At 44.0% G+C, this 21,544-nt stretch overlaps 1 protein-coding gene across 2 annotated transcripts in view; it reads right to left on the reverse strand.

Annotated features, from left to right (window-relative positions):
* Nucleotides 1-21,544, reverse strand: part of LOC135901263 (MPN domain-containing protein-like) — a 59,441-nt gene that overhangs the window by 24,749 nt on the left and 13,148 nt on the right. For both annotated transcript variants that reach the window (XM_065431008.2, XM_065431009.2), the window contains exons 3-8: nt 16,193-16,339; nt 11,104-11,172; nt 3,637-3,695; nt 3,524-3,543; nt 1,704-1,791; nt 1,512-1,608 (exon numbers count right to left, since the gene is read on the reverse strand). In XM_065431008.2, the coding sequence (XP_065287080.1) occupies nt 1,512-1,608; nt 1,704-1,791; nt 3,524-3,543; nt 3,637-3,695; nt 11,104-11,172; nt 16,193-16,339 (480 nt within the window). The remainder of the gene's footprint in view (nt 1-1,511; nt 1,609-1,703; nt 1,792-3,523; nt 3,544-3,636; nt 3,696-11,103; nt 11,173-16,192; nt 16,340-21,544) is intronic.

The raw sequence follows: 21,544 nt of genomic DNA on the forward strand, positions 1-21,544 counted from the left end.
AAACAAAAATAACAGAACAAAACAAATGTTATTGCATATTATTGTGTCATAATTTACCACAATGACCAGCTGATGTTCATTGATAATTTTTTGCTGCCCACTTTCGTGCTTTCCCATAGCCGAAGTGGTGACGCCAGTTTCAGTTCAATAAACTCGCTGCATGCCATCCTTGCACCACTATGACTTCACTTCAAATGTTCGCGTGCGAACTGTATGACGTCACACACTTCTCTCCCTGGTATGCAGTTGCATAGTCGCATAGACATTGATGCCTGTAATGTAATGGCTGTCATGATGAGCTTTCGATTGTCGCAGCTGTTTCTGGCACCAAGAACTATGGTCTTAGAGATTCTCTATAGAGGTACCGTCGCTGGGGGTGGTATCGGGACACCACCTTCCGTCGTATGAAGGGAGCAAAAGCATTACCTTTAAGATTCGTTAATTCCTTTTACTCAGAAGGAGCTGCTTGGGCCTGTTGAACTATCCATCCACGACAGTCCCGCACTGCTCGAAATGCTGATTTCAGCCAACTAGTACTGCATATGAAACATCTCGGGTAGTACAGGACGGCCCAGGATAAGTCAAATAGGCCCACTGACTATATGGCGGCTATGATATATTTTCAACTACTGAATTTGCTTTTAAAGCTTGCAAGACACAAAAGGATGGCCTACAAGATCTGTCGTTTGGGGCTGTCGTTGGAGGGGGCCGTTGGCGACGGGGGAAGTGTGATTACGACACTACCTATAATAATTGCTAGTGCCAAAAGTAGCCAGAAAGTAGCCAAGTCGCCAAGTCTAATTTTCGCTCGCCAGGAGCCTCAAAAATAGCCAGTTTGGAGAGAAATCGACAAACCTGGCAGTGCTGGATAGTTTTCATGATACAGTGGTCTGGCCGGGCACGCATGGCCACCCGGGCTGCCCAGAGTAGAACCCCCTTTCTCCCTCTACCTCCTCCCTCCCTCCACCTGAAGCCTTGCGCGCAACGAAAGGCGGTGCACTTCCTCTCCACTATCCTCCGTTGCGTGCACGAGATTGAGCCGTGATCACTGGCTCACCCTTGCATGCTTTCACTCGCACATGCAGCACGCGGCAATGATTTTATCCCGCTTGGACTTCATACGGAACCTCACGGCGATGCAGCCGGCAGAAATGCAGCCTGAAGCGTCCATATAATTGCTATCGCAAAAAAAAAAGAAGGAATGCCAAGATTCTTCAACCGAAAAATAAATTGGCATGGTATACTTCATGCCAATGTAACATTTCAATAATTATAACATAAATGATGTTCAATTTACTGGTAGGGCACAATAAATGTCTACAGTACTGTGCTGCAAAAAAATTTTTAGTCATGCCCTACAGTAGACAAATAATATCAGACAATACGTGCAACAATATAAATCAGTTGTGTAAATACACAAACAAACAAAAAATCTGGACATGTCAATATGAATGAACAACCCTGATCGGTTTAACCATTCCCGCAATCAATAGTGAAAAAAATATACTAACAATAAGCAGCAAGCAATTTGTAGATATTGTCAATGTGAATGGTTGAATCCGGTCCAGAACACTAAATGGCGTGGAGATGACCAGGGTGTTCAAATCACTGAAAGAAAGAAAAAAAAATCAAATCCAAGAAATCTAACTCTGAAGTAAATCAAGAGGGCAACAGAATATCGAACTGTCTAATGAAAAGCATACCAATCAACATTGCGAGTCCCAAGGGCTCCATGACTTAGAATAAGAGTCTCCTTTGGTGCTGGCTGCCCTGGTGCATTCTGGTAGGCCACTAACAAAACAACAAACACTGTCAGGCACAATAAAAATGAGCATTTCTAATATTCACACCCGACTATGTGACCTATCAAATGTAGCAATGTTTTGCAAGTTCAAGCACACAAGAAAAGCAATGCGACATTTGCGACAATGCGTATTTTTGATTTTAAGTGCACAATGCACAGTCAAATCTCGATAATTCAAACTCGAAGAAGCCCAAAAATTTGTTTGAAATAAAAGAAGGACTTGTTCTCGAAGTATCCATGCACCATAGCACAACGGCCGAACGGTGTTAGTCATGAAATATAGCGGCGTGCAAGCACACAGCCAGCAAAAACCACAAAACTGCCTAAGCCCACCAACGCTCGGTTCCCGATGATGGGAGAGGCCGGGCCGGCTGGGCTGGCGGCGCCAGCATGGAGGCGGGTGCGCGCGGAGACCGTTGAAGGTGAAGGAGTTACGAGAGAGTTGAGGGAGGGCGAGCGTAGTTGCGAGGAAGGGCGGGAGGGAAGCGGATTTGCTTTCGCACCATCTTGCTGGATGGTGCTAATTACATCTGCCACAGAAGCAGCAGAGTTGCTGTTGCTTCCCCCTGCGTGATTGCGTTTTTTTCCTTTGTCTGCTGATAGATTGGCGCTGTGTTTACGTTCTTCACCCTGCATTCTTAACGCGAGTCATGTAAAAGAGTACGCATTTGGGCTGGTTGGTTCATGATTACGAGCAATAAAAACAGCGCTAAACGACGGGACGAGTGAAGGGACTGTGTCTGTGTCCCTTCACTCGTCCCGTCGTTTAGCGCTGTTTTTATTGCGCGAGTCATGTCTTATCAAGATGACAAAGTCATTGCCACTGATCATAATCATGTTGCTCCCTTCTGTTGTGGCGTCGCCGTGTTCAAAAGACAAGGAGAATGAGGTACTGGGTGTCGCCTTCGCGTCCTTGTATTCAGGGTCTGTTTTGTCGTACAGAATCGGATATGGCGCACTGTCTCCAACAACCTTTCCATCGGGGAATCTCAATTTAGACCAGTCACTGTAAAAAAATAAAAAAAAAGAAGCACACGAACGAGACTAACCAAGCCAACCAAGACAAGCGCGAGCGGACGGGAGCAGACATTAGTGCGAAACAAGCGGTCTGGCTAAACCACCCGCTAGTACGAACAGAGCGGTCGGGCGGATCTGCATGATACCAGTTTCATGTGCGTACGTTATTGTAGGGGCCACTTTTATTCGTCTCCTCCGCTCGCAGCGAGCCTAGAAAAATCAGCCCAGGACCGGTCCCTCCCGTGGCGCGCGTTTTGCCACAAGTGTGGCTAGGGCATTACGGCGCAACGCAGAAATCGTGACCTTGCCATTTGAGGGAGAATAAAATTTTCACCCTGTTTTTTTTTTTCCTTTTTTTTTCCGCACGTGGCATTGAGGGGTGCCTTTTCTCTAAGGTGGGGTCAGAGCATTGCTGTTCAGCAGTGCCACTGTGTGATTTAGCGCGTTGATGAGAGCATTGTGGGAGCGCGGTATGATCGAATTAACCGTCACAAATGCTTGTGCGTTTGAATTATTGGGCGTTTTTGCCGACTGGAATACACCTAACTTTCATGGGACCATGGGATCAGTTCGAATAAACTAGAAGTTCAAATTAAGCGTGTTCCAATTAATGAGATTTGACTATATTAGTGCAAGGTTGCTACAGAAATGCTGCTACGTTCAAAATTTGAATAAACTATATATATTGATAAAAGAACTTACAAGGCTTCTTGATAACAATCCTATGAAAACAAGAAGAAAGCATACATTAGTAAATTTCTTTCCTGTGCAGCTCACACATTTAAGGCTGCATGATGAGTTGAAAAAAAATTTACCCAGACTTTGTCTTCTCTCCGGTAGGAGTCTTGGCCCCAACATTATTTTCCCTGTCATCCTGCATGCCAAATCAATATGCATTTGAATTAGAATTGCTGATTAAAAATTTGAATGCCATAAAAACAAAAACAGCTACAGTTGAATCTCGCAATAATGAAACAGGTGGGGAATGTGAAAAAATTCATTTTTGCAAGAATTTCGTTGTTGCAAAATACAGCACAGATAGGTAATGCGTCACAGAAGGAAACTTTACTGTCAAAATTCAATTAGCCTACTTGGGCAAGCTTTACTCAAGGATATAGAACTGCATTACCGACAGTACAAAGTGCACCGCATGCATCGATAAGCAGTAACAGCACTGCCATATTCTCAGTCAACTGCTTTCCGAGATACAATCACTTTGCGAGATTTTGCATAACTCAGCACCGGATGCACCGCAAGAGTGCTCCACGCATGCAGCAGCATTTCCCTAGCGCATGCTGTTAACCGTAAGTGCCCGTAGGCACTGCCGCCTCCGGTGCCGAGCACGAAAGTGATCGTATCGTGCATACCCGAAGGCAATCAATCAAGATTACGGCCCTTCCACGCAAATCTGCGCCCAGCGCCAAATCCACACGCGATGCTTGTCGGGTGGCACCAAAACGAGTTCTTAAAGCAAGGGATGTGTATTCCCAGCGATTGCTCAATTCTGGCCCGATGCGAGGCACTCTATGCTGCAATTGCCATATCAAGCGCCATAAACAATTCCACATCAGTGGGACGTGAATTTCTTTGTTTTTGCTGCATTTTTCTCACCGAGGCACACATTATGCACTGCACTAGGTGTGCAAAAACCATCGTCACCTGTCGGTAACAACATGCGTGCCGCTTCATACGGGCGATCAACAAACAAGACGGCGGTTACGACGTGTTTTCAGCGCATGCGATCACTTCTGCTGCTTGGTTGGTTTTGTAAACAAAAATGGCGGCGCCCATGCAAGTGCAATGTGGTGGTATTTTATGCAACTTTAGTGCAAAATAATTGCATTTGAGCACATTTTGGAGCCTGGTAGCCTTGTGCGGGTAGGCAATATGCGAGGTTACGTTCTAGCAAATTTCATTGAGGTACAAAATGCATTGAATGCTATGGGTGTTCGCAGGGAGTAAGAAAATATTTTGTTGTGAGAATTTCGTTGTAGCGGGATTTTGCTTTCATGAGGTTAAATAGAACAGAGCAAACAATGTTTAGATGTGACTGAACTGTAGAGAACGACACACATGCTGTGCTCACTAAAGTTTTGTTTTTATTGTTCTTCCACACTGAATTCATACAAGCATTATATTAGTGTGCGCAAGGCACCTGAATCATGAGAAAATTTTCAGGCAAACAAAATAGGTTGCAGCACAATGGTAGGCACTCTCAAGTCATGACTGGCAGCTTACCGATATCCTTGAAAAGAAAGGCATATGATCAATGCATTCTACCAGTATTAGCCGATGTGGCTAAAGCTTGGAGGTCTTGGAGGTTAGTACGAACTTCGGTAGGCGCAGAAAGATCGAAATGGGCCAGAACGGGAGGCGTTGTGAGAAGGTCGATTACATGTGAGAATGCAGAGGCCTTGTTATCGCCTCACTAGAAAGGGCCGTCTTTTTTCAAAAGCTCGGTTAGTGGTCGTGCTATGGCCGCGAAATTTTTGACGAAACAGCGGAAGTACGAACAAAGGGCGATGAAGCTGCATACATCCTTGACACACTTCAGAACAGGGAAGTGCATAACAGCATGGATCTTGACTAGGTCCAGTTGCACTCCGTTTGCGTCAACAAGATGTCCAAGGACGGTAATTTGGCGACAGCTGAATTGGCACTTCAATGTGTTGAGTTGCAGACCGGCTCGACAAAAACGTCCAGGACTGCAAGAGGCGCTCAAGGTGCGTAGCGAACGTTGGGCAGAATACTATAACGTCATCCAAGTAGCACAGGACAGTTGAAACTGTAAAGAAGGGAGTCCATCATGCGTTACAAAGTGGCAGGAGCGTTACATAGACCAAACGGCATCACTTTGAACTGATAAAGACCGTCGGGTGTTACAAAAGCCGTCTTCTCGTGGTCGAGATCATCCACGGCAATCTGCCAGTAGCCGGAGCGAAGGTCAATAGAGGAGAAATAGCGAGCACAGTGGAGGCAGTCAAGGACGTCATCAATCCGAGGTAGGGGATACACGTCCTTTTTGGTAACGCTGTTAAGGTGCCGATAATCCATGCAAAGGCAACATGAGCCATCCTTCCTTTTTACCAGTACAACAGGTGACGCCCATGGACTACATGACGGTTCAATAATGTTCTTGGCAAGCATTTTGCGAACTTCTGCGTGAATAACTTGATGCTCAGCCGGTGACACTCGATACGGGCGGCAATGAATAGGAGGGGCGTCGTCGGTATTAATGCGATGTGTAACAGCTGTAGTTTGGGCCAAACTGGCACCAAATGTGCCTGAGCATGACAAAGTTGCTTGGGTCACCCAACAGAGTGACTCCAGGTTTAGACCATTTTTGTATGAGCATGCATTCGAGGCCCTTGTGCGAACTGCATGTGTAGCACACAAAATTCAAGACGCCCTGCTAGCTGAGAGCAACTACGTGCCCCCGCTGCTGCCAAATGCTGCCCTATAACCATCACTGGCTTGGTCAGTTCCCATTGCCCGTCCCTCCCTGCATGTTGAGGCGAGTCACATTGTTGCGTCGGTCTGTTCTCCACAGACACTGGACATCTTTGCCTACAGCCAAGCGTTACGTGTCGCGCCTGAAGACCCCTTACCAGGCCACGGCCGACTTCACTGGGAACAGTCCGAGCAACAGCAGGGAGAATACCGTTCACCCTATACTCAAGCCAGTCAGCAGGGCCCCCAGTCTGGTCCATTTAACCAAAGCCTTTCCAGAGCCTTTCCAATACCAAAACTGGAAAAGCCTCCCATAATGGGTTTGACACCGGGAGGCTTCTGGTGTTTAGATGCCAAAGTACAGGCCCACACAATAGGCAGAATTTCCAAGAGCAGAAAATACATTTAAACAGCGGTCAGCCAAGTCATGCGTAGTGCCAATGCTGCGCCAGTAGAGGCCTTCGGTAGAGAATTGGCCTTAAAGGGCCCCTGAAACGGTTCGGACAAATTTTGTAGACGCGTAGGGTACAGCTTAAGTAGAACATTCGCACCACAATTTAAGTGAAGCGTTACGTATTAATGGAGCTACAAGCGATTAGAAGTTACCCTCCTCCCCAGCCATGCTTTTCCTCCTCAACTCGTTTGCTGAGCGAGCGGGGCTAAGCTCCGCCTTCACTGGTCCTGCGTCATGATGCGACGTCACATCGTCCACTTCCGGTTGTTTTGAAGCCCGCCCCTGCCCGCGCGAAACCTCTCCGCTAGCCGCTTGGCTGTCGACCCCAAGCGAGAGCTATCGAAGCAGCGTGCGTTGCGAGCATTCTGTCGTAGCGCCGAACGTGTCTCGTATTCCGTTAGCCACAGGCAGGCTGGTCATATCGGCAAATGACTGGAGGCATAAACTCAAGCTGATGAAGGAACTTTGGCGCAGACGTACGTGAGCAGCCTGATCGGTCTGCACGGTCCAGACACTTGTTGACGCAGCGCTTAACCAGCCAAACAAAGCGCTAATATTGCTCTAACCAAGTGTAAAACATTTTAAACATTTATAAAAACAACGTGTTGATGATTACACTCCTGCGAAAAATACGCACCAGCAGCAAAAAAGAATACGCTTCGTTGCTGCTACTGTGTATGGTTGAGCACTATGCCAGCAGGTGGCTGCACCGTGCAGACCATTCACCTTTGCCCTTCTGCTCATCTCGGCTCATCCCGTTACGGCACAGTCAAGCGGCCAGACCCTGTCCCCTTGCGCTTACGTTTGCCCTAATAACGCTAGTGCGTTAGTAATCTTCCGGTGTAAAGTGACGGCCACAAACGTGCAAATCCTGGCGCCGATCGGATAGCGGCAGTCCGATGCGCCGCAGCCAGTTCGCTCGTACGCTGCCCTGCAGAGGGACACGATGTCGCAGCTTGACATATTGCCAGTCGCTACGTTTGCAGTCCACAATGCAACAAAGTCGAATGATAGTGCTCGCGAAAAGACCGAGACCAACTCTGACCGCGGAGCTCTCGTCAAAATGGAGTACGTTGTAACACAAGCAGACGACACTTGCTGTGTGCCGGAAGTGCTTAAGTGTACTGAAAAATTGTTCTTGTGCATTCTCTTTCTGCTACTTTCTCTTTATAAAAACAAATTAACTAACATTCCAACTATTACGAAGATCATTTGTTTACCATAAAGTTGGAAAAATTATCGATCACGCGCCCTGGTCAGCCAATCGGATAGCTCGCCCCACTGACGTCATGTGGGTGATTTCGGTCATATGGGTAGGGGCGGCTTAAAATTCCGCCGAGCAGTGCGCTGCGATCGGCAGCGATGTGCATTTTTAAAACCTTATAATAAATTACACGCTTTACGCAGAGCACTTAGATGTGTCAATTAATGATCAGAAGGACCTACTCTAGCGACTCAGTACGTTTGTAGAAAATCGTCAAAAGCGTTTCAGGGTCCCTTTAAAAAGACGGGCAAAGTCGGCAACACTGAACTCTGGTAGGTTGTCACGATGCACGGCCGATATCAGGCAACAAGGCTGTCAAGAGGGCGGACCAGTTGCATTCCTACCGTGTGTCATGTTACACCTGCTCTAACAATAGAACCCAGGATGAGCATTAAGACTGTTGGAAAGATTGTTCCTGCTCTTCTTGATATTGGCTCAGGCACAGCGCTTACTGGCGACTTGCTGATCAATGAGTGCAAGCGAAAGGAAATGAAACTGCAATATGTGCATGTCTGACTGCAAATGGCATTGAGCCATATAGCTGAAGCTGATCAATGTATCCCCTTGCGCATCAGCTTTAATGGTAGAACAAAGAGGCAGCTTTCTGTTTGTTTGCCTTCATTGTCTGGCCAGCTACAGGCACTCAAGTTGCGTGAGTAAACATCCTTCTTTGAATTGAGGACTCTGGTCTCTCTTTCTGCAAGGCTGCGTATGGGTACAGCAAGCGAACCCCTCATGGTTCAGTTCTGGTTAAAGCAAAAAAAATGACAACCATTCCACTCTGTGAAGATGGAATGGCAGCGAAAGCTGAGGACAGTCAAAGCTATCAAACGAAAAGCAAAGTGCTTTCACTGCCATTCCATCTTCACAGAGCGGAATGGTTATGTGGGAATGTACGGGACAGTACCTGTAGCGCACGATCCCAATTAGTCACATTTCGTACATTTCCGATCCTCGTCAGGTCGTTCTCGAACCACAGATGGCCGTACACTCTGCAACTAAATCCGAAATGTTTATCCAGAAAGTCTCGTTGGAACTTGGCATCCACACCTTTGAAGTTCACTCGGTCCATCTGATACCTCTGTCGCCATTTGCATCGCGAGTCTGGCGTCGTTCCTCAGACGTAAGTGCCCGGGCTCGCGATTGTCGTTTTCATTCAGCGTCGTGGGAACGTCCTTCATCAGTGATGGTTTTGCGCCGGCGCTGTTAACATTCTCATTGCTGTTCCCTCCAGCGCTCCTCATACACATGTTGTTCTTCGGGTGTATGAACTATACGTGCATGCCCCATCGATAATGCAGCTGTTGTATAGCTTACACCGCCTTAATCAATGGCTCATACCCCCGCAGACATGACTTCCCAATTACGATGACAAAAGTGAATTTATGCTGGAATGATGAGCGGCAATGGAGCCAGCTGTGGAAGACGACGACGCTCCCGCCATTGCTGACGGTGAAAGTTTTTTGCACAACGGAGCCAGCTGTGAAAAAAATACGACGACGAGCGCAGTGGCGCTAGCACGTCTGCGCGGTTGACATCGAGAATTTTTAAGTCCTTCTTAAAAATTTTTACAAAACAATTTTCCAAACACATCTGTTTTTAGCCGTGTGCCTGGTACCTCTTTGGGTCCCGCGTGTGACAAGAATAGATCTGGGGCACGTTACAGGTTCTCGAGCTCACAGGGGTATGTGCCATTGAGCTTGGAACCTTTCTACACTGTCACAAGGATTGGCCCACATGATAATTTTTTCTGTTGCCGGACACCGAAAAAACTACAGAAGGTTAGTCATATACAGCTTTCGCTGTAATATAATGTGTTTTTCCAGTTTTCGGTTCAGTTCCAGTTTGATACCTTGCCTGCCATCACTTTCTTTCTTGGTCAGCTGAAGTGTGCAATTGGTTATCAGCATTTCTTGAATTTATGTTAAATAAAAATTTTCTTTTGCAGGACGTGCTTCGCTGGCACTATTACGAGTGGCACAGTGCGCAATCTTTACAATGAAGTGACCAGTATAATGAACGGCTTTGGAGGCCTCAAGCGGTTCATTATAAAGGCTTTCAACTGCTGATTGCCATTTGTTGCATCTTCTTATGCGTGCATTAATCTGTGGGTTGACTATGTATCGTCTATCCGATCAATACAGACAGTAATAAACTTTGCCTATATCCATCTCATAGTCTTTCCATGGAATCCTAAACTTCTGAAAATCCAAGGGATGTAAGAATTGTAGGAACGTAATTTACACTGTTATTTGGTTTAAACAATGTAATAAAATTTAGAATAATGGGAACCAAAGGGCTTGATTTTTTGTTAGACACAACCACATGAAGCCAACAGACAATGAAGCAAAGGAAGCATAGGGGAAGTTACCTGCAGTTTTAACTGAAGTATAGAAATGATAAAGTAAAGGGAAACAGAAGAGGGAAAAAAAAAATGGCTAAATTCACTGCCATGCATGGCTGAGATTTTCCGTGCACTTGTACAATTGGAAAAGATATAGTACCACCATAGCTCTGTGAACTTGTTAAATACTGTCTTTTATTATCCAACAAGTGCAATGAAGCTTCAATCATGTACCAAGAACCAAGTGACCCTGTTTGCTGCCTTGTTCTCACTACTCGGCACATCTGTTCCTGGTCTACCAAATAACTGAAAGTGCAAGAGATATGAGGTGAAGTTCGACACATATTTAAATAAAAGTAACAACAACTGGTGAAATTTCATGTTCCAGAGCAACATCTGGGCTTTGAGAGTGTGTACTTGAAGGTTTTGACTAACTAGGGCTCTTTAAAGTGCACTTAAATCCTTGTACGCAGGTACTTTTGCATTCTGCTATCATCACAACGCAACAATAACAGAATGATGGACAGCAGCCATGAACAAGCCCATGACCTTACGCAGAGTGGCAGAATGTCATGGCCACTAAGGCACCACTCTGGGTGAAATGAAGCAGATAACGGATACAGCAAGTCATTCAACCTATAGTGAGAACACATCTCTACATGCCCCACCATAGGTGACAAGAGTATTCAGGCACTACCTCTAAACTATGTTTTTACAGCATGTGCATGTGTGCTACAAGAATATTGCAACATAAACAAGTCTTCACAGACCTTCTTTATCCTCTGTTTTCTGAACCAGGTAGCCTTGTACCAATCCAGTTTTTTTCCCTTGTACCGGATCTAGAAGAAAAAGAAGAAGAAAAAAAAAGAATAGAGCAGAACATACACACGTTGAACAGGACAGTGGATAATTTTTTTTTCAACACCATCCTGAACATATAAACTAAATTACCTAGCAAGACATATTGCTCAGAAGTGTTACTTGCTAGAACACATAAGGCTATCATTTTTGCAGGGAAGCTTTATATGGCTAGCCGATTCGTCCGTCTATCTGTCGCCTGTTCACCGATAACTCCTCCAGCACAACCCCATGAGCATGTGCGAAAGAGAGAGAGAGAGAGAGAGAGGCACGCAATTGGCTGCACCAGTAGTGCCATCGTTGCTCTCCGTCGCAGCCAAGCGCATGGGCAGAAGTTTCTCTCTGGCTCCATAATGAGCAGGCCACACATCATATGTACGCCTGAGGAGCAGGCAGCTTTCAATCAGCAACACCATGAGCAGAACTGGGAACGAGCTCGTCTGCGCCATTCCGATGCTGCACCCCGGGCACAAGAACAGGCTCGTGCAGCCGAATGCAAGCAGCAACTGCATACCGCGGATCCGGCAGCCTACCAAGCTGTCGTTTAATGAACCGTCCAAATTAACCCAGTGATAAACACCAGGGCCACACGTTTCAGCTTCATTGGTTAACCATCTGTACAGAGGGCTTGGGTGATTTTATCTTTGAACAAAGAGACTTCTGCCTGAAGCTATCCCAACGAAGTATTCATGTCAAACCTCAAGGCACTTCTCTTTATGTGTGTTACGTACAGGGTTACCTACTACAAGGGGGAACATCACAATTGTATTTAAGCACTCAAAACAGCCCATATATACAATGAAGGCCAGCTGATTAATCTTTCATAAACAGATATCTGCATAACACATGATATCCTCAATAATGTACCAGCAACGCAAAAGCCATTGCCTCTATTTGAAGCTAAGCAAATATGTTTTTTTTTTCCCCCTAGGACCGTACAATATAAAACTCATAGGACAGCTTCAATTCAAGGATAGAGCGTGGACAGTGAACCACACATCTCTTACACTTTTGCTTGGTGCCTGGCAGAACAAGACAGCGTGGCATAACTAATGTGAGCTGCTGTCATAGCCACTGCAAGCCAAACATTGCCATTTTATCTAACAGACAGGGTGTTTCCACATGCTGACCTCTAATTGCACTCTCTCACAAAGAAGCTGAGCTGCAGTACAGGCTGAAAATTGAAACACTACAGTGATGTCGACAACGAAGACTAGTGACTGTATGAGGCAAGTAGCCAATGGGTTGTGCCAATGCTTGAATAAATGCTCTTTCCGAAGTCAACATTTCACCCCTTAAAGGGCCCCTCACCAGGTCTGGCCATTTTGAGCCAACAAGCGCAGAGCATACAATGTGCGATAACGATCATGTCCACAAAGTATTACATCGCTATGCGCAGTGGAAAGATCTGAAATTTGAAACTGAATGCCGTTTTCCCTTCTCCTTGCGGCCCCCGTGCTACAAACCGGAGGATGACGAAACCGTGCTAGTGCGCCTACATACACATGCTTGCACTGTCATGTTGCTCGTGATGACACGTGACTTCGTTAATTATTCAAGGCAACATCTTTTATTTGTGTGATTTGTTGCTTGCATAGATGAATTAAAGCTTAGAGAAATTATAAAATGTACAAACCGAATGTCTGCATGTTTTTGTTTTACTTCACACTGCAGCAAGAGAAATGTACTTCCGTTTCGTCTGCTTGTTCCCGCGTCGTGCAGTCGTGTGCGCAGACACCGAAACTATGTCGTTTTCTACCGTGTTCCAGTGCGGGATCATGCTCTGTGATTTGCTTGTGTCTGCCTCAGTATTCGTGTAGCACAGGCTTATACCGCTAGTCAGGTGTCCTCGTGCAGAGCGCACAAAACTGTGTGCTGCGCGAAATGAAACAATCACTACAGCTCACACACGACGCTGTCAGCGGAAGTGCGCCACAAAAAAGCAAGGAGAAAAAAAAAAAAATGAAGGTGGGGCCTGTGACGTATGCGTTGCGCATTACTCGAGGTCCGATATGGGAGAACACAGGGAAGGAATTTTGCTTGCGGAGGCTAGATGGGGCAAGTGGAGAGAGCATTTATGTTTGCGGTGAAGCTTGCCTCCTGAAATCTTGGGTTCGCGCCAGTGGAATATTTCTATCTTGGCTATTAATGAGCAGATTTGAAAAATTTTTGTGGTAGAACACTCCCTAGAGGACATGTAACAACTTCCAACGTATAACCAAAATTTACTATGGGGCCTGGCGAGGGGCCCTTTAACTGCCAATTGCGAGTTAACTTATCCTGAAGTTTTGACAATTTTGTCACATGCGTAGGTGTTCAGTTTCTTATAATTTTAACAAGAAAATAATACACAATGACTTTCACCAATATGTCTTTTGGCACTTCAAAAAAAAATTTTTTTCTAACTTGTCATGGCAGTTAAGGGGGTTAATGCATTACCTGTTTTTGTTAGCTTGTGTATGAAAAAACATTCTTTTTCTACAACCAGCGTCTTCAGTATTGGCTTCGAATTGAACCAATTTTGAATAAAAGCTTATGCTGAATTCTAACTGCAATTTGGAGCTCTTCAAGAAAAAAATGTTCTGCTCCTTTTTGGAGAAAGTACGTTTTGACCCTTTGAGGGTTATCACCGTACATGCCAGTGAAAAGAAATCCCAAGTGATCATGGCTGTACATATACGGCAGTGACCAAACTTTTGAAACAATGCGTCCTTGCAGAATGAACTTTCACCTAGTGTCACTCCGGAGGTGCTGCAATTTTCCGCAAATTCTAGAAAAAATTCTTAAATCTGCTGCTGCCCCTTGGCTTACACCAAAACTGATTTTCTGCTTCACACTATGGTGGCTGCCCTTGTGGTACACTCCAGGAGTATTTCAGCTCCACCTATTTTCGTGCTGTGTACTTATGCTCGCGCACTTTATAACCTGCATTTTCGCATATGTCGTTTAGAGTTATCAGCGTCTGGAAAACTGATTTATATCTTATTTCTTACCACTCAAAGTGTCAGCGCGAGGTGTTGCCTGCTTGGCTCTTCCTTATGGGTGTGTGATTACTTTGTTTACAGGCGGTTGCTCAAAAGCCGGCAATACCGTCGCACGTGCGTCTCTTTTTGCAAGATGCGCAAAAGCAGACAGAACCTCATCTAGTAATCTAACAATGGATTACCATAAGGGCCTCACTGGCTTTGTTTTTTTGACAGTTGCACACCACTTAGTTTGCTTGCACTTCAGATGACATCTTCATTCAATGAGAAGTGCCTCTGTCAAAATGTTGGCTCCAAAGGCACTTGTTCAATCACTAAGGAGTAGCATTGCACTATTAGGATACTTTTTCTTTTTAAGAAAATTGTAACTTGCAATGCAGTCTCTTGAGTTGAGGCAAAGAGGAATCTGGCTGAGACGACGACAAAGGCTCTAGTTCCTGCACACGTATGTTCGACAATCTGTTCCATCCACTGAACCAAGAAAGCACTACTACTCAAATGAAAAGGTAAGAGATAAGCTGATTTTTTATCAGATTAGACTTCTTCAGAGTTCACATTTGAGTTTTTGTGCCCAGAAATAGTTGGATTTCTGATTAAACTGATTAAACTTCTTGTGTTGCAAATTTAAAACCAGGACTGTTCCAAATAAGCAGGCAATCACTGTTTTGGCACTACAAATGCCAGTAGTTCTGTGTGCAGTCGTGCACCCTTGTTTGCTTTGACTGGAGCACAGTGTTCCAAATGCAGAATCGCAATGCGTTCCCTTCTGGAGGACCGCATTGTCACAGAGCTTGAGGAATTTGAATATATATAAAGCATACTAGATTTAATACTGATGAGGTGCCTGCCCTCAAATGTGGATGACCATATACACTTCACCACAAAACTTTAAAATAATGCTGACCTGCCTTTATGCACAATGATACACTCTGCTCTGCAAGGAGTTCTAAACATGGGAGAATGCTTGACCTTGGGCTCAGCTCCACCTAATTCTCGTATCTAACAGGCAAGACATGCATGAACGGTCTCATTTGGCAAATGTGGCATTAAAAAATTTAGAAACCTGAAGCAGTTAATGAGTTAAAGTATATGCTAGATGTTGAGAACAGAATTTTGGGTTAGAAACTCAAGACAAACATATCAGGGAGTTCTAGAACAGGGTGACCAAAACTAGGCAGTTTGCATCAGCCAAAATGAGAGACCTTTTGCATACGGCCTTTCACTGGTTTTGTGTTTGCTGCCTACAATGCTTATGTAAAACATTCACAAAACAATTATGCTTAAAATTATCCCGCTTCATATTTTACAAAGTAAAACAGCGTAATGAATAAGAAACGGTCATCTAATGACAAAATGTTCTTATGAAATAAAACCTTTGGGAAATCTGTCCCTGAATGTCATGCTTGCTCTGACATCGCATTTCCATGGTAGCGTGTCTCTACTAGGCGTGAGAATTCTCAGAACTTTAGCACAATATTAAACAAAAAAACAAAAAAAAACGATGTTTTACTGCTCAACCTTTGCTATTGAAATCAAATCAAAGAATGCAAAAGCCTGCTTTACCATTCACTAGACATAGCGCAGGAAAAATGGTACCTTCATCCTGAAATGAGCTGCCACATTCAAGAGTAGATGTTAAAACAGCGAGGCTTTTTAAAATAAAATTTAAGTGCAAATATTCAGTACACATAGAAGTTTAATAACAAATTGATGCGAAATGCCTTTGTATAATAAAAATGCATAAAAAAGAAAAGCAAAGATAACAGTTGCCTTGTTTCCTTCGACACAAGCGACACTCTTTACAAGCCCGTTCAACTTGGCAGCTTTTTCTTTCCATTATTGCACCCGTTCTTGTACCTGCTAATGCCCTATTATAGGTGCTCCAGGAATGTAATGATAAACATAGATTTAGCAGACAACTACAATGCAAAACTGTTACAACATAGGAAAACACAGATACCACAGAGCCTTCATGTATGCTTCAACACGATTTTATAATGGGAGGAATAAACCTTACCGTGGACCAGCCACAACCAGACTTCTTGTCAGGGTTTAACAACTTTTTGCAGTGAACTGCCCACGAGCTAGGTGAAGAGTAGACTTCTTGAGTTTCACGCCACTTGATTTTTCCGTCCTTCAGCAAATCACCGGTGAATCTTGAACCCTGCAACAGTAAATGTCGAATGACAAGACTGCTCCAGATGGGCATAGATTGCAAAGGAATGTACTCACAACCATGACAACCAAGGGGGAACATTCTAATGCCACTGGCTAACATTGCCAGGGCAAGGTACAACACACACACAAATACCCAATAAAGTGGATGGAGGACAACTGCCACTATAGCTCAGTTTGTCAAGTATCACATGCATCGTACAGAGGCTGTAGGTTTGGCTCCCACGTTTGGCAAGTTGACTTTTCATTTCCCCTTTGCTAATTTTTTCTATGTTTAATTTACAAGGGAAAAATTTAATTTTCCCTATGCTTTCCTTGGCTTCATATGGTTGTTAGTGATCATGGTGCCCCTTGGTAACTTGCCATGGTACAATGGTGCCTCTTGCTTCACCTGATTATTTACACTCATTGCATAGTGTGGGTTATTATTAGCCTAGTTTTATTGAATTCACATATTATGTGAATCCTGTAGTTGAAAGGATGTTCCACACTAACCACCATGGCAATTATTGGTGTTGCCCAAAACTCTGAGGGCTCAAGCTCAATACCTTAACCACAAGCAGTAAGGAAGTGGGGGGGGGCCACAATTATCAAGATGAGGAAGGTGGTTTCCCTAGCCACCACAAGACCCAAGCCCTCCCATTTTATTAATATGGCTCTGGTAACAAGTTTTGGGAAATGCGGAGCAGGAAGAATTAAAGCTATGTTATAAAAGTATCACGGTAGAGTCACGCCCACTGTGATATTTTTACAACATAGCTTTCAAAAATGTGAAGTCAGAAATGTTATCTGCAGTACTAGGTGGCTTCAAATGAGTACCTACATGGAATTTTTGTCTTGCTTTTCTTTTTTTCTTTGGGTAGTTGTCAGCCAGTAATTTAAAATATGAGGCCACCATTCCTCAAGAGTGCAAAAACAAATTAATTACATCGCCTTTTAATGTGACGCCAAGTGTAGTGTGGCTTTGGAGTTGAAGCACAAAGCTGGTCCCATTACAGAAAGCAGAGGTGATAGTCACATGGTACCACACCCTACCAGCAAGCACCCAAACTGTGACCATGCTGCTGAAAGCAGAATGCACAGAGCACTCGACGGGCTAAGAGGGAATATAACGTAGGAACGTCTCCCTATGCTCTCAGAGAAGTTACGAAAGAGATCCAGGCTTGACTTAAATCGCATGGGGCAAAATGTAGGGCCAGCTTTTGGTGATGCAGTTGTGCGGCCCTCAATCACTACACAGGGTCAACTGGCAGAGTGTATGAGCGATTTGTGATATCACATGACTGCCAAATCCAATATTTCTGTGATGTGACCAGCCTCCTGCTTCAAGTCAGAAGCTTGTAGGGCCAGAAATCATCCAAAATTGAAGGGCCAGCTTTTGGTGACGCAGTTGTGTGGCCTTCAATCACAACACACGGCTAACTGGCAAAGTGTATGAGTGGTTTGTGCTACCACATGACTGCCAACTACAATATTTCTGTGATGTGACCAGCCTCCTGCTTCAAGTCAGAAGCTGTGCTGCAGATAGCGTGCTTCGAAATGCAGAGGTACACAGGAACATGGAGACTTTTGAAATGATCAGCAGGGGCCAATTAAAGCCCGTTTTACATAATGCATTGCTTTACATGATATTGTACATGATTTTCATCGCACGGGAAGTGCGATATCAGTCGCATGCGACGAAAATTGCAGTTTCAGGTCTCTACCTCCATTAAAACACATATAAACAATGTGAAAAACAGGCAAACACCCTTTTTTTTTTTGAAATAGCAGATAACACACTAAACAAAAGCAAATCAAAATCATGCAGTGAAGTCAGCCGGTTGCATCCCTTCCTGCAAATGACGGCATCTTTTCAAGCACAGATGGTTTTTGCATGTCCACAGCTAATAAAGAGTGCAGACGTATCACAAGGCATAGGCCCAACAAGATGGTGGCAAAGCTGCCAATGAGTTTGCAATTACATGCATTACTGCATAAACTCAAATAATGATAGCCATCATTACTACCTCTATAAAATAAGTATACCGCAACTTGAAAGCTATACAAAGACAACATGACAATTTGTGTATATGGATCGTCCTTTTGTTAGATTGTGAGACACAGCTACTTACCAACTTATTCCATCATCATCGGCCTGTTTTATGTCCACTACAGGACGAAGGCCTCTCCCTGCGATCTCCGATTACCCCAGTCTTGCACCAACCGATTCCAACTAGTGCCCGCAAATTTCCTAATTTTGTCACTCCGTCTAGTCTTCTGCCGTCCTCTACTGTGCTTCTCTTCTCTTGGTACCCATTGTGTTACCCTAATGGTCCAACCGTTATCTAGTCTGCGCATTACATGACCTGCCCAGTGCCATTTTTTCCCCTTAATGTCTATTAGAATATTGTCTATGCCTGTTTGCTCTCTGATCCAAACTGCTCTCTTTCTGTCTCTTAAAGTTATGCCTAGCGTTCTTCGTTCCATCGCTCTTTGCGCAGTCCTTAACTGTTCTGAAGCTTCTTTGTCAGCCTCCAAGACTCTGCACCCTATGTCAGCACCACTAAAATGCACCGATAGTATACTTTTCTTTTCAATAATAACAGTAAGCTCCCATTCAGGAGCTCACAATGTCTGCCGTATGCAATCCAACCCATTTTTATTCTTCTGTGAATTTCCTTCTCATGGTTCAGGTTCCCTGTGATTAGTTGACCTAGGTAAACTTACTCCTCCACAGACTCTAGAGGCTGACTGGCGGTCTTGAACTCTTGTTCCCTTGCCAGGTTATTTATCATTATCTTTGTCTTCTGCATATTAACCTTCAGTCCCACTCTTACACTCTCCCTGTTAAGGTCCTCAATCATTTGTTGTAACTTGTCTGCATTGTTCCTGAATAGAACAATGTCATCGGCAAACTGAAGGTTGTTGAGGTATTCACCGTCGATCTTCACTCCTAAGCCTTCCCAGTTTAATAGCTTGAATACTTCTTCTAAGCATGCAGTGAATAGCATTGGAGAGATTGTGTCTCCTTGTCTGACCCCTTTCTTTATAGGTATCTTCCTACTTTTCTTGTGTAGAATTAAGGGAGCTGTGGAACCTCTGTAGATATTTTCCAAGGTATTATATATTTCAAGGCACTCCTTGATTACGTAATGCCTCATGACTGCTGGTATCTCTACTGAATCAAATGCCTTTTCGTCATCTATGAAAGCCATATAGAGAGGCTTATTGTACTCTGCAGATTTCTCGACAGCCTTATTAATGATATGGTTATGACCCATTGTAGAGTATCCCTTCCTGAAGCCAGCCTGATCTCTTGGTTGACTATAGTCCGGTTTTGGCCTTATTCTATTGGAGATTATTTTGGTAAATATTTTTTATAATACTGGGCGTAAGCTAATGGGCCTATAATTCTTCAATTCTTTGACGTCTCCCTTTATGTGGATTAGTATAACGTTTGCATAGTTGCAGTTTTCTGGGACCCTTGCATTGGTTAGACCCTGCATATAAAAAGAGCCGCCAGCTTTCCTAGCATTATGTATCCTCCATCTTTGATTAAATTGAATGTTATTCTATCTTCTCCTGCCAATCTTCCTCGTTTCATGTCTTGCGAGGCCCTACTGACCTCATTGCTAGTTATAGGAGGAGTTTCTGTATCCTGTTTATTACTGTTTCTAATGGCGGTATCCTGACTCCTCTGGGTATTGTACAGGTCAGTATGGGATTCTTCCATTTCTTTTACTGTCTTCGAGGTTGCTGATGATATTACTCTGCTGATCTTCCAGTGCATACATCCTGGTTTGTCCTATGCCAAGTTTCTTTCTCACTGATTTCAGGCTGCGTCCATTTTTACGGCTGCTTCACTCTTTCTCACGTTATAATTTCAAATATCACTTATTTTTGCCTTGTTGATCAGTTTTTACAGTTCCGCGACTTCTATCTTATCTCTTGAGTTGGACATTTTCATTCCTTATCGTTTCTTTATTAGGTCCTTTCTTACTTGGGAGAGCATGCCTACTGGTTGCCTTGGTGCATTACCTCTCTTATTCAATTGCTGCCTCTGAAGCCAGCCTAGTTATGGTTTCATTCATTACTTCTATGTCATCGCCTTCTCTCTGTTCTAAGGCTGCATATTTGTTTACAAGTACCAGCCAGAATTTGTCTGTTTTTACCCTTACTGCCTCTACGTTGGCCTGTTTCTTCTTGACCAATTTTACTCTTTTTTTCTCTTCAAATTGAGGTGAATCCTAGCCCTCACTAACCTATGATTACTACACTTTACCTTACCTAACACTTCTACATCCTGCACTGAGCTAGGATCAGCAGAAAGTATGAAATCAATTTCATTTCTTGTTTCACCATTAGGACTTTTCCAGGTCCACTTTTTGTTGCTACGCTTCCTGAAAAAAAGTGTTCATTATTCGAAGCTTATTCCTTTCTGCAAATTCTACCAGGACCTCTCCTCTAGCGTTCCTAGAATCAACGCTGTAGTTGCCAAAGCCTGCTTTTTTCCCCACTTTTGCACTGAAGTCGCCCATTACTACACTATAATGAGTTTGAACTTTTCTTCTTGCTAATTCAACATCTTCATAAAACAGAACTACTTCATCATCATCGTGACTGGATGTTGGAGCGTAGGCTTGTACTACCTTTAATATATACCTCTTATTAAGTTTGATTACGACTACAGCTACCCTCCCAATAATGCTGTAGAATTTGTCAATGTTGCCTGCTATGTTCTTATGGATTAGGAATCCTACCCCGTATTACTTTTTATCTGGGAGACCTCTATAGCAGAGGTCCGTTATTCAGCAATGTATAAGCCTCACCAGTTTTTCTAATCTCACTAAGGCCAATGATATCCCAAACAATGTCTGATAATTTATCAGAGTCCTGCTAAGCTAGCCTCACATGACAGAGTTCGGCAATTAAAGGTTGACAGGGTCAGTTGTGTGTGCAGACTTCCCAAAATTCAACTCAGCCTAGCTCACGCAAACTCAGACTCAGCCAAAATTTTATTCAGTGGAGCTCATATTCCAAATTCTACTTAGTAGAGCTTGTTCTGACTCATATTTACCAAAATTTTTCTCAGCCGAGTTTGCTCTGACTCATATTCACCAAAATCTTACTCAGTCGAGCTTGCGCTGCCTCATATTCACCAAAATTCTACTCAGCCGAGCTTGCTCCGACTCATATTCACCCAAATTCTACT

Source organism: Dermacentor albipictus, chromosome 1, assembly GCF_038994185.2.
Source record: "Dermacentor albipictus isolate Rhodes 1998 colony chromosome 1, USDA_Dalb.pri_finalv2, whole genome shotgun sequence".
Lineage (NCBI taxonomy): Eukaryota > Metazoa > Arthropoda > Arachnida > Ixodida > Ixodidae > Dermacentor > Dermacentor albipictus.